The 23057-nt window shown below is 41.4% G+C and overlaps 1 protein-coding gene across 1 annotated transcript in view; it reads left to right on the top strand.

Moving 5' to 3' along the window:
* grid1b (glutamate receptor, ionotropic, delta 1b) overlaps positions 1–15302 on the top strand; it is a gene marked incomplete at both ends in the record, with an annotated part of 235998 nt that extends 220696 nt beyond the window's left edge. Inside the window, 2 exons of the mRNA XM_079477048.1 lie at positions 1592–1832; positions 14880–15302. Coding sequence (XP_079333174.1) covers positions 1592–1832; positions 14880–15302 — 664 coding nt within the window. The remainder of the gene's footprint in view (positions 1–1591; positions 1833–14879) is intronic.
* Between the last annotated feature and the right edge of the window lie 7755 nt (positions 15303–23057).

The following is a 23057-nucleotide window of genomic DNA, read 5'->3' as shown; positions in this document are numbered from 1 at the left end:
TGAAAACTGAATTCAATATGTAGCTTATCTGAACACCCTTCAGTTAGCAGAGTCGAAGTTGTAATTCGATTGGTCGAATTCTACAGGATTTCCAGGAGACGTGCGTGTCGCGTTCTTTACTGTCCACTTGGATTCCTTAAAGTAGGCTTATGTGATTTTCATGGCATGAATTCATAAATGCTGTTGGAAAACTCTATGATGTTTGTGAATTGTGGGGATGTTTCCATGCTAGGCACAAAATGAATGACCCGGTACGAAATGAATTGTGATCGGTTGCATTAAGAGGCTTTTGGTTAGCCGGTGTCCTATGAGCTCGGATCAGTTTTACCTTCTTCTTTTGGATCAAAGAACGTGGTCATAAGTCAGCGCGAACAGAAGAGTTCTTGTATTCGGAAGCCCTAGGGTGATTTTGTAGAAATGCACTCTGAGGCAGCTGGGAGGAAGCTTGCGGGTTATTACACAGTGAACCATAATGTCATATCGTCTTGAAAGAAAAATTCATCTTACTTTCTGCGCTTTGTTGCCCATTATCATCTATTCTCTCGAGCTCTCGGTTTTGCCAGGTCTCTTACAGTTTCTGTACATGGTGCTTTTTGACAGTAAAAATGTTAATGGCTTTATAACTTGTTGATGGCTGCGTTACTCATAACAGCAACATCATTTAACAACCACATATACAAATAAAACATGCATTCCCTTTGAATGACAATAACATTACCGCGGTGCGACAAAGGCTGTCCCAAACCAAATCTTCAAATGTGTTTCCATGAAATGAAGGGCCCATGAGACGGCCTCAGCTATCTCAAGATTTAATACATGCTGGTTGACAGCTGGCTGTTGCTAGGCGACAAGAGCTGTAGATGGAAACACCTGGTAACTGTCTCATTGATAAATGTCATTGAGGGGCCTTCAGGGTATTTAAAGGTTTGACGTCCGATAGCCACGTCCTTCAAAGGATGCTCCCTATGAATTGGGATGCACTCCCTCAATGCCGCCTAGCGGCCACCATCTTCCTTTGACAGTCGTCCTCCAGATAAAAGTATTTTGAGTGCTGGACTTAAGGCATCATCATTCAAGCAACGGGTAAAGAACTGTGGAGCTGGAGGATATGATGAATCATCTAAATCTAAATATCTAAATGATGATGATTGATATTCACATCCTGATTTTCTGTTGGTGTTTATGCAGTTGTTTTGCAAATACTAAAATGAAGAACTTGTTTATTAAAATAAAATTGTTTCCATTTTTAATGTCTCACAAACACTGAAATGTATACATATACATATAAAAAAAATAATGAATGTAATTAAATAATTGTCGGTTAATGGGAAATAATCAATTATGGAGCCCTGGTGGTCGCTCAGGAAAAACTCACTATGAGCATCCCTAAAAGTTACACAACCTCTATTCTCTGTAAAGCAGTGTTTCTTAAAGTAGGGGGCGTGCAGGAATACTGTAGGCGGGAGTGGGTGATTAGCAGAACAACTGCCAAGCTCTTATGTAGATTGTTTCAAAATCGAAATCATCCGAGAGGAACCCGATCAGATGCAACACATAAATGAATCAAACTCCATTGTTTCTTATCTTGCAGGATACTGGAGCTGCAGGAGAAAGGAGATCTAGATGTCCTAAAGCAGAAGTGGTGGCCTCGGACCGGTCGCTGTGACCTCAACAGCCACAGCAACGCCCAGCCGGACGGTCGCTCGCTCAAGCTGCACAGCTTCGCTGGCGTCTTCTGCATCCTGGCTGCGGGCCTCCTGCTGGCCTGTCTGGTGGCCGCCCTGGAAATGTGGTGGAACAGCAACCGTTGCCGGCAAGAGCAGGCCAAAGAGGTGACCGAGCTCAGGGCGCGGAAGATACACCAGGGAGAGGACACTGCCACACTCTACTTTAAGGACCCCGCAGCAGACGCGAGCCCCGATTTAGTCGAGCTCCAGTACACTCAGTTATAGGTGTGCCCTGATGAAATCAAAATTGGTCCCCCGGCCCACTGGCCATGGAATGTGCACAGCGCCCTTAAGGCAGCCTAAAGAGTTTGATTTTTGAATGTTGTGATGTGGTTTTTAGATGAAGTGGAATTTCAGGAACTGTAAACGCAGTATCTCTATTCCAAAACCTAGTGAACTACTTTGCTATGTGGATAGCTGCCTTTAAATGCATTGCAACAAAAAGGACTGATTTGAAACAGTGACTGATTTGAAAAGCTCTGCATAGGCCGCAACACAAATTGCACGGGAGACTTATCTCACAATCGATTCCAACAGGGCTTGATGTTCATTTCACTAAGGTCCTTTATTGGACCTTTTGTTTTTGTGCTTTTTCTTTTGTAATTGTCGAGCCGATCAGTCAGTCAACCGTAATGCTGTTACACAGCCCGATAACACAGCTTCTCAGATTGAAACATTCAGTACCCTCGAGTTATGTACTAGATACTATACAACAATGCATCCCTGTATTTTTACTGTACAGGCATTAATGTTTCGAATTTCTCACATGGTGAGCTTATCCCTTCGGGGGATAACAAACAGTTGTTTTGTTGCTATACATTTTATAGGCAAACACAGAATTAATGGAATTCATTTCATTACAAAAGGAGATCTATTGGACAAAATATAATAAGAATAACATATAGGTGTTCTATTAAACCCATAGTGATTCTTTATGTCATCAGTATAATATTTGAACGATGTATCATTATATTTAAAAAACTTTTACAAACATCTAATTCTTACGTATCTACTTAAGCCACATTTTTACAATATTCGTTACAACATATATCAACTGGTAGCCCAAAAAAAGAATGAATGATTAAGATACTTTCTGGCGGATATGCAATGCCTCATTCTGATTGGTCGTGCTATTGCCAGGTTAGACAACAGCTTGTGATTGGCTGTGTTCTTTATCTGGGCAATCGTCCCATAGACGTTATTGGATTCCCTATTGGCTGCTGAATCGTATGCAAACAGCCAAACCATATTGGGATATGTAAGACTGCCCTATAAACCAACCCAGTCTCATTGTAGTTCGTAGCATAGATATCAAATTTGGAATCGATTAATTTGAGTTCTCGAAAAGTCAAATATACCAACGAGATCGAAGGATATAGGGATTCAGACGAATGAGCCACCTTGTAAAATAAGTATGAATTCCCATCAAATTGCGTTGATATACAGTATGTTAATATACATATGAAAGATACTGCGCATTCAAATACATTCAATTGAAAGTCGTGCTGGGTGTCAGCAAACATGAATGAATAGATTACAGTTCGTGACACTAGCCGGGTTTCCATCCAAAGCTGCGAATTTAACTTCAAAATTGGAATATCGCATAAAACATTTGCGAATCAGGACCGTTTCTATCCAACTAGTCAACTGCCACTAAATATCAGTAAGAATAGTAAGAGAAACCACTGAATATAATATTTTTTATATATTATAATACTTGCGCCATCAGACAATAAATGCAGTGCTTTTGTAGATGCCTGCTGTTTTGGAAACACAGTCGTGACAGCTCTAAGAGGCAATTTCAGAAATACTATCAAAGATTACTTTGCTCCGGCATTTCAGAACGATCGTGACAACATTTCCGATGCTCTGTAACAAGATCAGTACTCTGGTTAGTCGGGTTATGTCGTCTCATAGTGCAGTTACGTGACTTTTTGGAGCAATTTATTCGCCAAAAATGCGTTTACATCTCCCATTATTTGCTTTAACCCATTTTTGTACAATTGAAAAACCACCTCAAGCGAGCATAAAAACGTTTTTGCGAATTAAGGGTTTTTAATTCGAAATGTGGCGTGATGCAAAACTTCCAAATGCAAATAAAACCAGAGTGATGGAAACCCAGCTAATATCACAAATTCCACTTGCATGAACACATAGAAGTAAATGGAAGAACCACAGTTTTAGGGAGGGAAAACAATCACATTTAGATTTCACAATCTGCGTTGAGTACAAAACAGTTTTTCTCTCTTTTCCCTAATTCATGAAAAAAAGTGCTGCTCCTTCGTATGTATGTCAGTAGCGCAATTTTGATACGTTCAAATGCTGTCCACCTTAAAATGGGTTTCACTGTGTTTTGGAACCGAGTGCACCAGCCAGCATAGTTATTTTTATCTTTGAAATAAAATCAAGAGCCATACACTGCTTTCCTACAAGGTTCTGGAATTCTCAGTAAAGGTAAACTGATTTTGCTCTTTAATGCTAAATATATTGGAATATTTAAACAAGTACCATATATGATCTTACAACAACATTTTCCTTGGTAGAGGCAAACAGTAAAACAATATTTCCATTAGCCAATATTCTCCTTCAAAATTCATTAAAGGGGTATTCGCTTTTTCATCCATTAAGTGTTATAGACAACACTTTATATCATTAAGTGCTTCTTCATAGTGGCAATGAAATGTCCACTTTGCTGTTCTTGTCACATTTATAAACTGTTGAACACACCAACTTTAAAATAATGACTTCAGGTTATTACTTCACTTTAGAAGATCTCTTTCATTGCCAATGGGAAATGCATGTAATAAACTCGAAAGTTTTTAAGATGATCCGTAAACTAAAGTGTGGGCCAATCGGGTGCTTGCATTAGTCTGTCTGCTCAGATACCCCCCATATACAAGAGGCATTAAACCACCCTTAAAATGAGCCCAACAGTCAATAATCCCTAGTAATTCACTGTGTGACGTCCCGATGCAATTATATGTCAATGTAGACAAGTTTTATGGATTTCTTTACCTACGCTTCTTAATTTTCCATTTATTCTTCATTTGTTTATGATCTCATGCAGGTTACTAAGGATTACAGACTGGCAAGGGTTTCTGGTCCATTGACATATAATGATATTGCTACTGCTTCATCGGAGGGGAGCAAGGACATTTGGACAGAGAGAGAAAAAGACTGGGATGAAGCAGAAGCTATTGACACAGGTCAGAATAGAACCGTAGGCCTCTTCTTTGATCAGCTGGGATTTATTAGCACAGATTATGTAGAAGCAATCTAACATGATGTTATTTTCCTAGTTTCTTTTAGTATTCATTCTAGTAGTCACATTTAGTAGATCCACCTAGTCGTTCTCGTGGTGGGTTTTTAAGTTGGCACCCTTCCACATTTTCAGCTTTGAACACATTACTTGAGCGACTGGCAGAGTAGCATTAATGATGATAACGGATTTTCCAGTTCATTCAGAATTGGCATACAAAACACAACTGCTGTTTAATTGGTGACATTTATTTGTTGAGGCATGAAGCCAATTCAAGGTGATTATGAACATATTTTAATACGAATTCCACTCATTGTGACAGCGATGATTTCATAATCACCAGATTCTTGAAAGTAAATAAATAAATAATGACTTGAAATATGACGCAACTGACAAAATAGAGACCAAGATGCAATTTAAAAGATGTGCAACCTGTACAGTATGTATACAGTGTATACTACATGAAAAATCCACAACGATCTTTTAACATTAATGAATTCATTGATGATCAACTAACATTTTTGACCAAGGTCACGATAAATTGAACAGATTTTGTTTCCTTTATTTAAAAGTATTAGTAATTTACTGCAGAGCTTTATAACTGCTACGTTCACACTGTGTTCAGAATTGACAATCTGTCTGACTCCCAAATTGTCCTTTTAGCTTTAAGCTAACAGTACTGTCTGTTTAAATAGTAACTGTTGTCGAACCCTTTCCATTTCAGAAATGAAAGGCATAACTTAGATGATAACGTCCATTCCACTTGAAAGTTTTACATGCCAAGTGTCAAGAGAATTCTGAATGGAGTTCACAGACTATAAAAAATGTTGGGTTATCGTTGGGTCAAAAATGTTCAATTGGGTTATAAACTAACCTATGTTGAACTGACAACAGCTGTGTGAATGTTGTTCCTAAAAAGCAACACAGTTTCATGTGTTTAAATCAATGCAATTGATGCATTAACTGCATGTAGTTCCATTCTCAGAGGTTTATTGATTTCCTCCATCACTGGGGTTACAAGGGTCAAAATCATAATAGGACTCTTCACACTTCGTAACCATTTTAAAGTGGCCAAAACTCAGACAGTTTCTGTATATCTCAAGTTAATCTCGAGCACTTACAGGATAGTATCGTACCCTTCAAATATCAGAGTCTTTAGTTTGATAACATTTATAAAAGACGGATACAGCCGATTCGCATACATTTCCGAAAACATACGACGCGCGAGGGAGTGCGCACACATTGCCAACAAAGCACAGATATTTGACTAAATTTCACTTACCACGTGCGGTTCATGCCCGGCATCTTTTAGCGCTGGGAACGCCGCTCCATCTATCAGTTTCAAACGATCTCCAAATCCAGCATCACATCCATATAACATTCATCACCCAAATGCAGTTAACAAACAAACAAAGCTGAACTTCACGATTGTAGTTCTCTCTCTCGCTCTCCTGCACATAAGTGAAAGTGACGTGTGCGCATGCTCCTTCTCCAGCTCTCCTTGGATAGATGCGTGCCGAATGCTTTTCCAGGAGAATTGTCCAATAAGGGATTTAAGAAAAGTTTTTCGAAACCTGTACGTACGCTGGGGGAGTTTGTCGAGCACAGAAATATAACATCATACGTCAAACTCGTTTTTTGACAAGTTAACCATTTTAAGAATGAGAGGCCAGCGTGTTTAACATTGTGAATAATTCAGAATGCATCCCCCCAAAAAACAAAAATGCAATTAAAAATGCACCAAAAGTTTTTATGCTTTGACCCACTTATCATCTGTTTATTAACCAATCAATTATTATTTACACAGTTTATCAGACAAGTGACCAATGAAACTTTAGGAGAGATTGTAGTTTTACAGCCTCATATCATTTTTTTACAATTATAAACCAGGCTTTTACAGTTGGCCGACAGTGTTAAACGCAACAAACGTTTCAGTCGTTTTACAATGATTTGTCTAAAGAGGTAGCAGGGTCATTTAAAGAGGTCATTTAAAATGCATCTGGTTGTACGGTAACTCACTTCCCAGTCGTACGTAGTTCAAACTAATCGGATATGAAAGTCTGGCATTTGCAGAAAACTACTCACAACACCGTGCTGTTACAGCAAGGGCGTAAGTTTGATTTTGATATTGGTTGGGACATATAATTTGTTTATAATTTAATAATTTAAATGGTTTTCTACAGTGTTCTTCATTGTTGTCACTCTCATTGCTACACTGTCTATTGCTGTCTTCAGCAAGATCAGTTTCCTTCGAAAAACACCAGAATATACAATTAGCCACTCAGTATTACTGTATGTTCACCTAAATCTACAGTCTTGCTAAAAACAACGTTTTATATAAATACATATTTATGCCTACATTGTTAAAACAACTTTATGTATGAATGAGTGCTTAGTAAACCTCTATTACAGTGCAACCTTAATATAACCTTATTATAATGAACAACAAATAACACAATCATATTCTTTAATCACCTGTGACCTTGCCTCTGTCTCTCTACTTGGGCTACAGCTTGGCACGGCTGCCATCTGATGAGAAAATGACACATTTGGTGGCGTGATCAATTCAAAGCTCTCATTTTAAATTCAATAAACTGTTGGATAGCATCTTGTTGACCGAGCTTTTCGCTTTGCAAAACCAAATCAGATCCAGGACAATTTGGTGTTCCCTGGGTATCGGTAGGGACACGTCCCTATCCAACTCGCCGCCCTTGTTTTGCGTTAATGTTTTTAATGTATGTTTATTTTTTGCATGGATTCATATATTACATCATCATACCTTAAGATTTCACCCCATTCTTCTGTTCATTAGATAAGACAAATAGGATTACTGAACTGCGATGAGATTGTGAACAGTGCGTGAAGGCATGTATCCCATTGGAAAACTCTCTAATGAAAAGTCTGCTTCAACCAAATGTGACCGAATAATTTACCCAGTGCAATTGCTTTGCAATTCTAGTCCTGCCCCATCCCTTCCAAAAGCTTTATTACTCTCTGATGTGTCTTTGCATTTCATGCCGCAGCGCTTCATTAATCTAAATGTTTGAGGATACTTTTAGATCCTAAAATGTAATTCTGTGTAACAGTGCGTGCCTTATAGTGGCGCTGGTGGACTCCGGAGCCGAGCTGTATTTCTATTTCGTGGTTCTAAATTATATCACGACATGTTATATAATTGCAAAAGAATATGTGTGTTTATTAAAGACTACATGGCGCCCAACTCTTTGCCTTGAATTGCTGCACTCAATGGCGTTTCGTTCTATCCAGTAATGAAATGATTTCATCAAGGACAGATTTAGAGACCCAGCTGACCTCAAGAAACAAAGCCACTAGTGGAACTCCATACTGTATTTAACTCTTAAAGAGTTTATAAGAGTTTATTTCCCAAGAGATAACTCTGTTTTTTTTTCAAAAGTCATGTTTTTATGATGCCGTCATGTTTTTATTGTGTTAGTTTGCTGTATTCTTTTATTATGGCTTAAATCAAAACAAACCAACTGCAACTTTGATTGATATTAATTGGAATGCACAATAAAAAAAACGTCTCGGTTACGTCTGTAACCTCGGTTCCCTGATGGAGGGAACGAGACGTTGTGAGAGACTGACTGGGGTTTGATCTTGAGAACCTACCTTCTCCGAGATAATTAATTAATAAAACGCCAATGGGCTTGGCGAATGGCACGCGCACGCCAGTCTCCGCCCCGTGCATACGGGTATAAAGGAAGATGGCGGCGGTCATTCACTCACCCTTTGTACTGAGGAACCTGAGAGGGCACTCCCGTTCACTGCAGTGATTCGGTGCAGCGTTGTGGCATGAAGTCACAACGTCTCGTTCCCTCCATCAGGGAACCGAGGTTACAGACGTAACCGAGACGTTCCCCTTCAGTCGGTCTCTCGACGTTGTGAGAGACTGACTGGGGATCAATCTTAAACGCCACAGCGCTTGCACCGATATCACGACCTCTAGCGGAGCGACCCTGACTGGGCTAGCGAGTCCCAGAGTGCTACCGCGAGACGTAATCTTCCAGTCATATAGTATTGGTCATACCGAGAAGCCTCTACTGACGGCCTCACGGACAGTGGCGTACGCCTCTAGTAGCGAGGAGCTGTCCGGAGCCGAACACTGGGGAAACACTGCTCTCCTCTTAGAAGAGTGTGCTACGGAGGCCACATCCTACCCGGAGGGGAGGTACATGTGGAGACATGACATGGTCTCCCCGGCGGGGAGAACAACATGCGGAACGGTGTTAGCCCGAATAGGGGGACAATCCAGGTGGGATTACCACCGGCGGGGAGGTCACAGATTCACCAATCGGGAAATCCTGAGTGAGGAATTCAACACACGGGACGACCCAAAGGGGAGTCACTACGTATGGGGCACTAGTCCTAATACAGGGGTCTGCCTGAGCAGGGATGACTCTACCTGTAACGGACCTGGTTCTAACAGACGGCTCCGCCCAGTCTGTTACCAAGTGCAATGCTTAGTGATGGATGGAATGCCTATACTTCGCCCGAGAGGGGAAAGTAGGTAGGCTACAATAGTGCACTAGTCTCACCTGGTGAGGGGAGAAGGCGCTTTCGCAGGCGTACGCCCAAACCAGGAGCCCACCCTAAACGTTGGCGGCGTTTAAGGGATGTGCTGCAACTGGTTCCACGTGGAGATTGTAAAATCTCGTGAAGGTACTGGGCGTAGCCCAACCCGCAGTTCTACAATGTCTGCCAGAGAGGCGCCCTGTGCCAGTGCCCACGAGTGGAGTGGGCTCTCACTGCCAGCGGGCACGGCGATCCTGGGATTGGTACCCAGTGCGCCACTTCTGTTTGGAGACAGCCCCCCCCGGGTGCCGTCTCCCAGAACAGACAAAGAGCTGCTCAGAGCTTCTGAGGCTCTGTGTGCGGTCCAGACCGAGGCGCAGCGCGCGTACTGGACACAACACATAGAAAGGTTGGGTCTTCCTCTCCGGAGGGGAGCGCCTGCAGGTTCACCACCTGGTCCCGGAAGGGAGTAGTGGGAAGCTTGGGCTCGTTGTCGGGATAGGATCTCAGGACCACGTGAGAATTACCGATCCCGAGTTCCAGGCACCTTTGGGACACAGAGAATGCCTGTAGGTCCCCCACCCTCTTGATGGAGGTGAGCGCCACAAAGAGTGCATCTTTCATCTGACTGAGGAAGATTGGCAATACTTAGGGGCTCACCAGGGCCGTACCAAGGCCCTGTAGGACCCCATTAGGGTCCCAAGAGGATACGGAGCGCGGCCAGGGTGGACACACCCTTCTCGCGCTCCTGAGGAACCTGGTGACCAGGTTGTGCTGACGGGGATACTTACCTGCGGGTCAGCACTGATCCGATCAGGCAACTCCGCGGGTTCTCCTCCCGGGGAGAACACCAGGACAATTGGCGCCACTTATAAGCGTATGACCGCCTAGAGGCGGGGCTCTAGCCTGTAAGACAGTCTCCCGGACCGCTAACGGGCAAGCCCTCGTCCCGTCCAGGGGCCAGGCATGGAGGTTCCAGAGGCCTGCGTTGGGGTGCCACAACGTGCCCTTCCCCTGCAACGGAAGGTCCTTCGTCACCATTGTGGACATCGACCGACCCAGTGCACGTGCCGTGGCCTTCGTCGCTCGTAGCGCGAGGTCTGTGGCAGTACGTAGCTCTCATACGAGTTGGGTCGAACTTCCCGTCGTCCAAATCCTTCAGGACTTACCTGAAAAACCCGGAGGACCGCCATGGCGTGGAGAGCGGAGGCGGTTCGTCGAGCAGCACTGCAAGTCTTCGACGAGTGTCGAAGAGCTTACGTGCTCTGGACGGGAGTCTAGGTCGAGCCCCCCCCAGTGGCAGCTGTCTGCGGGCATAAGTGGCCCGCGACTGCAAGCTCCACGCGGGGAACGTCAACATAGACTCTAGCCGCCCCACCAACCAGGGAAGTCACAGCCACAGAGCCCTCCGGCCTGAAACGCGCCAAAAGGAGCGCATTCCAGGACTTGGCGAGCTCGTCATGCACCTCCGGGAAAAATGGTAACGGAGCGGGGCGTGGCTTTTGACCACGCCCCCGAAACCGCGCATCTAGCCGCGAGCGTTCCGGCGAGGATGTTGTTACACCCTGCAACCCGATGCACGCGGCTGCCCGGGAAAGCATGGCCGACATCTTAGCCTGAGTCTCCTCCGGAGTTCTCTTCCGCATCCGATGCCAGCAGGCAGCTGTCCGACGCAGCGACAGAGATAGCGTCATCATCCGTGTGCGAAGTCTTACCACTATGAGACGGCCGTCTGCCGCTCGTAGGGGACGAACCAGGTGAGCGTGAAGAGGTATAGATGGTCCGCGAGCGTGAAGCTGACGGAGCGACATCTATCGCGTCCCTAAATCACCCCCGCCGCTCGCCAAAGCGGTCAGCCTCGCCGAAACGGCAGCTGAACACGCCTGGGAAACAGACGGGGTGGTGGCAGCGCTCGAAAGAACGTAGCCAACCGTGACCGCAACACCCTGATTGCTATGTCCGCACACACGGGACATTGCATCAGTGAAAACCTGCCTCAGCATGCTTGAGCCCCAAGCAAGTGACACAGGAATCATGGCCGTCAGACTCCGGGATGAGTCTGTCGCACCCAAGGATACAGCTACGAAACATGCTCGTAGCCGGAGGGACTTACCTCTTAAGGTCTGTAGCCTTCTGCCGAAACGCCCAGGGGAAGTCCACCGAAAGGAGAAGTCCGCTGCTCCGCGTCATAAATCCAGCAGGTTTTTCTCGAAGTCGAGTATCGCGTGTAGCATCAGCAAACACACAGGTTCCGAAGAACAAAGGATGAGTGAATGACCGCCGCCATCTTCCTTTATACCCGTATGCACGGGGCGGAGACTGGCGTGCGCGTGCCATTCGCCAAGCCCATTGGCGTTTTATTAATTAATTATCTCGGAGAAGGTAGGTTCTCAAGATCAAACCCCAGTCAGTCTCTCACAACGTCGAGAGACCGACTGAAGGGGAACATGATTTTTGACATATTTAAAAAAACTGAGTTATCTCATTTTGGAAATAAATGCCTTATACATGACTCGCTTATGAGAACTTCTTCCCCTTTCACTGACCCTGACCGTTATTTTCAGCTTTTATGTAGAAGATTTGCTGGTCCTGGACATGAAATGGGACTAAATAGGCTGTTCTCAGCAGGACAAGGAACCTTGTTTTACAGTAACGTACATCATTCTTGTGGGTTTATTTTTTTTCAATAATAGTAGCATACACTGGTACCGTTACAGGAAAAAAACTAAAAGTTGTTTCCATGTGCATAATACCTGCTATAGTTTGTTCTGGGATTTGACACTTTGCCCCTGTTTACACCAGGTATTAAGATGCGTTTCGCTCAAACGGATCACAAATGGACGACGATGAATACATATGTAAACGGGGTGTGAAACATTTTGAGCTTGTCCACCTCCAACCACTTCCAGGGGTAGTGTAAAACGCATTAGACCGGATTGTGAATGTAGTGTAGACGCTCATGTGATCGAATGCGTTCGAGCAGCCACAGAAGCACGCCTACTCTCCGCCTACTGATAATGCGTGCTGGCCAGAAAAGATTTAAACTTTACCAGCGAAGACCTAAGAGGTTGTGTTTTTGGCCATTCCAGATTTCTAACACACACTGACAGTGTTCAACGCGGTCTTGCAGCTGTCAAAGCAGAAATAAATATATGTTTTTCCATCATCTCCGGTAGCCAGTAGCGTAGCCCCCATTTACATGGACGGCCCCTCAGATTTTTGATTGCTTAAAATAAGAAACTGTTGATTTGTAATGGTTGATCGACCAATCAGTGCGCCCTGCTGTTTACAAAGTTATTGGTTTTCATTGTGCCAAGTGTTGTTGCGCCAAGAGTTTAATTTATACGCTGCGATAGCGGGTGCACAACAGCAGGAAGTCGTGTAGTCAAATTCGTGTTCCAAAGTTAACTTCAGCACATCTTCAGACTCCTGTTTGTAGGTCAAGTCAGCTTAATTTATATAGCGCTTTTGACAATTTTCATTGTTACAAAGCAGCTGTACAAGAAAACATTGACTATAAGCAAAACATAAAAGGTTATGCGAGTCAAAAAACAGGTCAAATATCAGACACACTATAAATTCCTATATGCAGTGTTCATTAAATAAAACTATAAAATTCTAGCAGCTCCCCCGGCCAGGCAAACACTGCAAAAGTAGTATACAAATGGTGGCAAGGAACCCAAAACTCAATTGGAGGAGAAAAAACCTCAAAGGGAAACCAGTCCTAACCAGGGGATTCCAGTTCCCCTCTGGCAAAAGCTGCAGCCTCTGCACAAGCTCGACATTGCAAAATAAAAAAATTATTAGATTATTAGATTAATAATTTTGTAGAGTCGCCACGTCCTTTGTCCAACTCTATCATCACTCTCTTAGCAGAGAGTAGTAAACACTGTGTAGGGACCATGTCAATTAGAACACTAACAGTCAATTAATCGAGTGCTCTTCTAATGAGATGGTGATTTAAATCAGGTGTGTTAAACAAGAGAGATGCGAAATATGCAGAGTGGAGGTCGGGAGAACCAGGATTAAGAACCGTTAGGCAAGGTTTATGTTTGCTAAAATGGTGAAATGTGCTGTAAAATACAGTTGTATGATTTTAGTAATAGATAGAAACCAAATGAAATTGCTATATACATAATGGCCCCCTCATTTACAAACAGGCCCCCTCGGAAAAAAGAATCTGGCTACGCCACTGCAAGTCGAGTTCATATGTAAATTGCGTAGACTTATTTCTTCCATTCCAACGAAAGATCAGAAAAGGCTGATGTATTTCCTCGCCCATGAACCCTCCCCTCTAAGTCATCAGGACATAATCCGTGGTTGAAAGTGGACCAAAAATAGATCCTCACATCATTGTGATTCGATCGATCAAAACACATTTTAATACCAGGTATAACCAGGGCCTTTGATCATTCTGGCTTTCTTGTGATTATTTCAATCTTTCACATGGCCTTGATCAGTCATTACTTCATATTTCAAGGTTATATACAGAGGTTATAACTCCTTCCTCTATTAACAGAGTGTTCTTTACACTATGTCAGTTGATTGAATGTAGAAAACAATAAATCACAAAATAACATGTTGTCACAGGCAAGGTCACACATATCTAAATCCACATTTCGCCACCTTGGAATTATAAGGCTTTATATACATTTTGAGCAGTTTTGAGATATCAAGCTTAAAAGTTTTTGCACTCCAGTCGACTTTATAGATAGAACATTTTTGTTTTCTAGAAAAGTCCTAAAATGTACACAAAGTTCTCACAAATATAAAAATATGTGAAAAATTCATTTAATTCCAATGCAGCATGAAATCTGGTTTCCATAGCTAAGCACATTTGTGCTTACATACAGTACTTGTTTAAGGAGATGAATCATACGTAAAGGCTACTGTATATCTATCATATATAAACTGATTTGTTACAGATATTTTGTTACTCATTTTGTTGTATGTTTTACGAATGCAGTTTGGCTCAGATACTCCTTTTCTAAACTGTAATGGATTTTGGGGGAATTTCTAAGGTCTGTTTTGGATAATTACAACATTTAGAAAACAACCAGAGCAGGGGTGAGCATGTGTAGAACGTTGTGAGGGCATTTGCTTTCTGCCGAAATTTCGCAAGCTTTCCACATTGGCCAACTCACACATTATTCTTTTATATGCCCACTGGCCAAATTTGATTTCAAGGTGCACATTCTATAAAAGTCCTCTTTGAAACGTCGTCCTACTAGATGTAATTGGGTCCTTTAGTGCAAATACACACCCTGCATTAACAGATATAAACCTTACTAGCATTGAAGTCATCTAGGAACAGCTGGTCTCAGCCTCTCTGTTCCCCCCTCTTCTCTGCCCTTCTCTAGGACAAGGAGGTGAACCTGGAACAGGTGCACCGGCGTATGAACAGTCTTATGGACGAGGACATGGCACACAAGCAGATCCCCGCGCCGTCTATCGAGATCTCTGCCCTGGACATCGGCAGCATGCCACCCAGCCAGCAGCGGGAAGCTGTGCGAGACTACCCGGGCAAGGGCCTGTCTGTGAGCACATTCATCCCGGATCAAGCTCATGGGGTGGGCCGGACACTGGCCCAGGGTCCTGGCAGCACCCTCCCTCTTCCTCTCAGCAGCTCCACCTTGCCATCCATCCAATGCAAACACAGGGCTCCCAACGGGGGCCTATTCCGACAGAGTCCCGGCAAGACGCCCATGCCAATGTCCTACCAGTCGGTACCAGGAGGACCCATCCCAGAAGCTATTGATTCCACCCACAGTACATCCATCTAAAGAACTTGTGCAGGCTCGTACTTGCTTTTCAAAAGAGACCCTGAAAGCTGAGGTGCGGTTGAGACTTGGGAGATGGTTGTTGGATTTACAATGTGTAAAAAGAGTTAAAAAAAAGTATGTAGAGATTTTTATTATGGAAAAAAGCAAAAAAAAAAACATTTTTCTTGTACATATTTGTAAATACTGAAAGAGCAAAGTAAGTAAAAGTGTATTTTGAATATTCTCAATTTTTGAAGTTGAGTTACAAAAACAAATGAAAAACAAAAAAGGAAATATAAAAATAATTCAACGACGACTGTTTGAATGGCTTCGTGAATTTTGTTCTCTATGGGTAAACACTCAAATTCATTGTGATTGTTTTCTAAGTGCCGAAATAAAAGATGTCTCTCCACGTTTTGTTACTAGATGATCATACGCGGCTGTAGAAATCCAAAAGCTAATAAGTATGCACCCGTTTTACAGCATTAACATCCAACATTCTTCAGTAACTGCTGCGGCTCTTTCAATGCTTTGCCAGTGATTTTCAATTTTTATTGATGAAGTAAGTGCTGAGTTGATGTTGGATTCATAACCACAGAAAAGTAAGCCAGCCAATATTGTGTGACTTCTTTGTCACAGGCAAACAACAACATCTCAAACAAAGCAAAAACACTGGACCACTTTTTCTTAACTTATTCGTTTTTTTCATTTATCTGGTGACACCATCAATCCGTGAGCACAACCAGCCCAGAGAGAACAATTATATGCTTGAAACGTACAGAAACTACATCACTTTCATTTGCTAAGCGTCAAAGAGATTTTTTACCGATTCGATCTGATGAATAGGCACAGTTTCAGAGTCAAAGGGTTGTTTCCCTGGTATTCATTTCAATTTGACTGTTTTACTGTATTACACTCGCTTCACACTGAGTAGACAATAAAACACTTGTACATGAAAAGATTTTCATAAATTAAATGTTGTGATATCTTTTTTCTTAAGAAAACATGAATGATGAAGTCTTAAACGATTCAATGACTGGACTAACATCACACCAAGGCAATTTTGAATAATCCAAATACATATATATTCAAATATTTTCTACTCTACATTTGAATTTATTGTTTATTACATGTCTTTCATTTTTTTCAGTTGTGAATCAGTTTGTTGTGACCTAAACCAGAACAACCTTATACAATGCATTCACTCCTTATACAGCTACCTGTGTGTGTTTCCCTGTCAAACTATTTAACGTTTGCCAAATCCCAAAACGAAGACATTTATCGGTGTGGAGTACTTCGACCAGCTTTCAATAAGATGTCACCATGCACATGCCTGTCACTCACTCTTTAAGGTTGTATCCTGTATATTTTGTACAAGTCCAAGTAGTTACTAATGTGAACCAAAGTGATATATTACACTGTGTAACACAACCTGTGGCTTTGAGATGCCGACAGCGGGTGGTAAGGATGTCCTACGTAATTTGTAGGGTTGTGTCTTCACTGCCTTACGCTCTTGCCCCTTTGATTTCAATGAAAAATGTTCAATAGCCCTCGAAATATAACGTATCATAGCATAGTCTGTAACATTACATATAAGAGAGACTCTTATTTTATTTATGAATATGCTGCTTGGAGTTTCTTAATCTTTAATAAAGAAACATGGTTTACATGGTTTGATTGATGCTTGAGTAATTTTGTGATTGTAACTTAAAGAAATATGGATGTCCACTGATGCAGTAAGTAACATGTGTCTGTAGTAGTATTAAACCTAAAATGTTTGTACGGCATCACAAATTCTGTTACAGTCATGTGGGAGGATCGGTAGACATTTTTTTAGCCTTTGGATAATTGGTGGGTAGCAACAAATATTGTCAGGTCAAACCCCACTGGTTGATGCTTTATTCCTTTATTTACTCATGTATATATATTTTTTCTGGAATAGGTATTTTATAGCACTACATCAGGGACTAATGGGACGCCCTGGCCCTCTCTTTTACTCGGCCCATTTTTTGGACCATGCCTGCTGAAAAAGACGAGAACATTCTCTCAAGAATTCATTTGTGTTATTTTGCTACAGGTTTTTATTCGTAAAGTTCGAAGTCTGGTGCACAACCACCATGGATTAAATTGAATGCTTTATAACTTTGTTACTATTTGTATCTATGTTTTCTTTTTTTAAGTACTTTTTATTTTACGGCTCATTCTAAAAAAAGAATACATATCTGTGAAGCGGTAAATCTATTACGTGCTATTCATATATTTTCCAGTGATGAAGAAGAGTTTTGAATATGTGCACTTTATGTTTAAACATGTATTTGTATTTTAATAATTATATGCCAGGAAAGTTTTAATCATTGAGGCAAGATGATCAGCAAAACAATAAATATAGCAAAATGAATATTTGGAGCAGCCGGAGATTCGATAACTTATCCTTCTGGCTGCACGCTGACTTTACTGGTGTTTATCTTAAGTGTCAGAGATTTACAGTAAAGATTCTCTGAACTAGTTGGACAGGTAACACCAAAATGGGAACAAACTTTGCCATATGAGAAATCATCACCATAATGATGATCTCACATATCAGGGACTTTAGGGGTAACGTGTTAGTAAAAATTCACAAAAAGCATTGAATGAACATTGGAAAACACTTGAACTCCAACGTGAAGGTAGGTCAGTTTCTGATCTCACCATCCGTCGCTTTTTGAGCAAGAAAAACATTAAAAAGCCAGACTGGAATTTTCTAAAATTCATATTGACAAGCCACAATCCTTGACAAACTACCAGAATGTCCTTTGGACAGATGAGTCAAAACTGGAGGCTTTTTGGCAAGTCACAATCAGCTCTTCAAAAAAATCAAGCTTTCAAAGATGTGAACACCATACCTACAGTGAAACATGGAGGAGGCTCGGTTGTGTTTTGGGGCTGCTTTGCTGCATCTGGCACAGGGTGTCTTGAATCTGTGCAGGTCGCAATGAAATCTCGAGACTATCAAGGCATTCTGGTGCGAAACGTACTGACCAGTGTTAGAAAGTCTGTCTCAGTCACAGGTCATGAGTCCTGCAACAGGATAATGACCCAAAACACACAGCTAAAATGAATCACCCAAGAATGGATAAGAACAAAACATTGGACTATTCTGAAGTGGCTTTCTATGCTTCCTGATCTGAATCCTATCGAACATCTATGGAAAGAGCTGAAACTTGCAGACTGGAGAAGGCACCCATCAAACCTGAGACAGCTGGAGCAGTTTGCTCAGGAAAAGTGGGCCAAACTACCTGTTAACAGGTGCAGACGTCTCATTGAGAGCTACAGAAAACGTTTGATGCAGCGATCGCCTCTAAAGGTTGTTAGGTTAGGGATCCCATCAGTTTTAGTCCACGACATTTTCATTTCTTTTATTATTTATAATATTATGCGGAATACAAAAATCAAGACCAAAGTCTGGTACCAACAAGTCACAGTTTTACAGGTCTAATGCTAAATATAATTATTGTTGTTATCCATTCATTTTTCGAATTTGCAGTTTCACAAGAAAAGCAGAAAAAATAGTAAAGCACTTCATTTTTTATGCAGACGTTGAGTTACAGTGAAATATGTTGAATGTTACACTTAATTCATTTCTTCTGAGAGAAGCTGAATGTGCCGCCTCAAATTGGGGTATAAAAACATGAAATAAAGGTCATTCAATTCTTCTTTCTAAATGGTGTGTGGTCTTGCAAGTAATAATTCATATTTTATATTATGATATATTTTGGTATATGTTTATTAAATGTGATTTTAAGAAAACTGTACACACAAAAACATTTCAGCTTTGTAATCATTTCATTAATCATTTACTTACCCTTATCCAACTGGTACATGACTTTGATTCCTCATGTTAATCCGAATGTATACGACAAATGTACAATGTAAGAAAACAACTATAGAATTTACTTATTTCTTTGGTGTATATTTAATCATTTTGCATTATTACTTTTAAAAAATTAATCTGCTACCAGCTAGCATGTAGCATCGGCTGCACAACATCCTTATCTCTAGAAGGGAGCTGACCTTGAGAAGTAATTTGGTGGATCAATATTTGTCTGGATTTGAGACAGAAGAAAGCAGGAATGGCTGTTTTTAAAGGTGTATGGAGAGCCACGTGCAGCATCACACCACATGTTTCTGCTTCTAGTGCTGAATACTAAAGAAAGAGACATATGCACATTTAAATGCAAGGCATTGATGAGCAGTCTGGCGTCTTCCAGCACCTCTCTAATGTCAAAATCATGCAATATGCTATATGAATCGAGGGGAAACAGATGCATACATACAGTACAATGGGCTGGATGGAACCTGAATCCAAGTGCTGTTATTGTAGGTTACAATCGTTTCCCATCATTTGGCTTTTGTTAATTTTTCATTAATTAATTAATAAATAAATGAAAGACCTGAACGAAGGTTACTTACTTCAAGTCTAAATTGAATCCACACTTAGAAACTTTTCTTTTTCAATTGGATAGAAAAGTAATGGAATCTACTCGCAATACCCTAAATATATACATTTTATTTATTATCTAAAAAATGTGTTAGGAATTAGAATTTAGAAAGCTAAATTCGATATAAAATGCGTTAGAGTGACTCCTACAGTATGAATTCATTTTGCTGCCTTGCAATAGCATGGTAGAACTTATCAAAAGTGCCTCATTCTCTAAGTGCATACAAAAGTCTGTTCACACATTTGCACACTCTTTTGCATCTCGACTTAAATTCCATCTAAGGTTAAGTAAATGTGGCCATGTACGCGGTAGATCATTGTTAGCACGGAAATTTTGTAGACCTTTAAAAATACGTTTTTAGTACATTTGGATCGTTTATATCCAAAACCTACAGTATATATGCAAAACTTTGCGTGTGTGCCAGTAACAGTGTGCAGTATTAATCACCCTGACAGATCTGATGTATGGACCTCGTCATAAAGGCCAAGTGTGCACGGCTGGAATGATGTGAAGACTGTCATTAATTATCATTCACTGTGGCCTCATGGAACACAGATCCATCATTCAGTTCTACGGTTTCCATTCTGGGGTTAAAATCCAGCTCATGCATATTTTTCACTTGGCTACTTAACTTTTGGTAATGGTTAAATTCCATTTATCCGTTAATCGCTCTCTGTGTCTGGATGCGTGCACATTTGGCCATAGACAATTTCCTGAGACAGCCTTGTGAATAACTTGCTGCCATTTATTAATCAAATCAACCGATGGATCAGCCTCGCCACTGCTCGTTCTTTTGCCATTACAATGGCTATGTCATTTAGCTAATTTATTATAAACTGTGCAATTGCCACTAAATCAGGGTTGTGACCCTTACGATGCTCAGGGGTCAACACAAAATCAGGGATACAATTACAAACCCAGACATGTGGTATTAACTCTCTAATTTTCTCTTCAGTTTCTCTAATGTGCTAAACGAATACGGACACATATTTGGGAGGGCAAGTGAAACATTAAATTGAGGGCTGACAAATTACTTATAAAAGCAAACCCTTTCTTGGGATATTAACACACGGTATGTGTTATGAATTGCTCCATAACTTGAGTGGTCTTGGCTTTAAATGCAGCTTTAATAGACAAGAGTTCAAGAAACAGACAAACACAGGCAACGGTCTGGGCAGGCAGCAGAGGTTCAGAAAACAAAACTATAATCCAACAGTCATTCGCGATAATCCGGCATTAAGAATGTTCAGAAATGCAGGGTGTAACACCAACAAGAATTAGCAAGACTTAAGGTGACAACAGGGTATAAATGCACAGAGTGAAACATGTTAACAAGACACAGGTGATCGTGATCAACATGGATTATGGGAAGAAAACAAGACACAGACTGCCATTGTGAAATGGCAGTCTGGGTGATGAGGTGAGTGCCCTCCTGTGGAGCATAAAGGCACCCCGGCTGGTGACTGTGACAGTATGTGACTGGTACACCAATTCCTAAAGTCAACAGTAAAGAGTTTTTGTAGTAATATGTGGAACCATATATTATGTGATCCAAACCAAGATTCTTCAGAAATTTGATTGATTTTTGTTATTAGTGGCATATTAAGAATGTGTTTCCTTATAATATAAGGCTTATGGACTTCAAAAAGAACATGCATCTGTAAAAGACCTCCCACTGGCCCAACGATGGAATCCAATGGCGTGGGTGAAGGGATCTCGTGTTCTCCTTCTCCTCAGTGCTTCTACATGAAGCTATTTATACTGGAATTGTTACAATTTGGTTCAATTTACATTACTCTGTGGTTAAGACCGATTTGACTCCAACTTTAATATAATATCAATAAGTTATATGACATTTCCAATGTATCTGTTGATCATAGTTAATTGTATCTGTAAATCTTCATACTTTATTTATATATATATATATAATACATGGCTTTCAGGTTTTGAAGACAGGCAAGAGTGATATCTGCAACCCCCCACCCAACACAACAATGGGGGTCTTCGGCGAAGTTCGGCTCAAGCCCAGCCATTTTCAGGGTCATGATTGAGGACAATGTCCCGTCCAGAGACGAGCTGTTTCGTGTTGAGGTTTTGTTCAAACCGACTATCGAAAATACCCTCTCGGCATCAGCATTAGAATGTGGAAGCACTTAAACCAAGGCTGCGATCTTTGATAGCCTCCCAAATTGGTTTAAGCCAGTAACCTTTGAAAAAAGGAACCTGGGGCCTCTATTACTCAAATGTTTTCCTTTCATTGTAATTAATAATGAGCAAGTCATGTTGTGTGCAAAATATTTCTTACCCTGTAGCTCAGTGGTTAGAGCATGGCACTAGCAATGCCAAGGTTGTGGGTTCAAACCCAGGGGATTGCACATACTTAGAATCAAATGTATAGGACAATGGTATGTAGGTCGCTTTAGATAAAGGTGTCTGCCAAATGTAAATGTAATCGTCCTTTGGATCATGAAAAGGAAGGAGTTCTAAAAAGAGCACATGTGTACAAGACCGATTAGAATACAGTGAGAGACAGAATTATTTTGTGATCATGACCAAACTTTAAAATATATAATCAGTATGTGAAAAGACTTGCCTGTCTACAAAGTATAGAGCTTCTTCAACCCCACACATAGCTCTCAGCTGCACATCAATACATCTTGCATGCTTCAGGAGAGCATCTTTCAACAGGAGTTTATCCATGGCATACTCCACAGCTCTGACCAAAAAGGCCAGTGCTGCCAGTGCTGCTGTTTCTGATGGTCTTATGTTATGAACTGTGACGGAGAACCCAATTGCAGGCAGCGCAACGGGGATGAAGGGGTTAACAAGGACTTTAATAATATAAAACAGAAAACAAAAACCCACGAGGGGGTATCAAGACAGATTCTGACACAACAAGGCTTAGGACAGGGTAACAAGTACAACGAACGAGCCCAAGACAATAGACAAGAGGGCATTAAATAGGGGAACAAACACAGGAGATAACAATGGGCAGGTGTGGGTAATGAGACACAGGAGGAAAGCAATACTAGGAACGAGAGGGGCGGGGCCAATGACGAGACTGGAGAGAACACATATTATGTCCTGATTGACAATAATATGTTTCTCTCCACATAAAACACGTGGGTCTGTCATGATTCTGCCCCTAGACCAGAAAACCAAGACAAGATTAGGCAGAATCATGACAGAACCCCCCCCTTAATGAACGCCCCTTGGCGTTCACCAAGGGAGAACACTAACAAGACAAGACCGACTGGGAAACAGACAACAACCAACAAAACATGGTAAACAAAACTAA

The sequence above is a fragment of the Barbatula barbatula genome (genome assembly GCF_947034865.1).
Source record: "Barbatula barbatula genome assembly, chromosome: 16".
Taxonomy (NCBI): Eukaryota; Metazoa; Chordata; class Actinopteri; order Cypriniformes; family Nemacheilidae; genus Barbatula; species Barbatula barbatula.
Note: the sequence above shows the minus strand (reverse complement) of the source record. Positions and strands in the feature narration are given on the sequence as shown.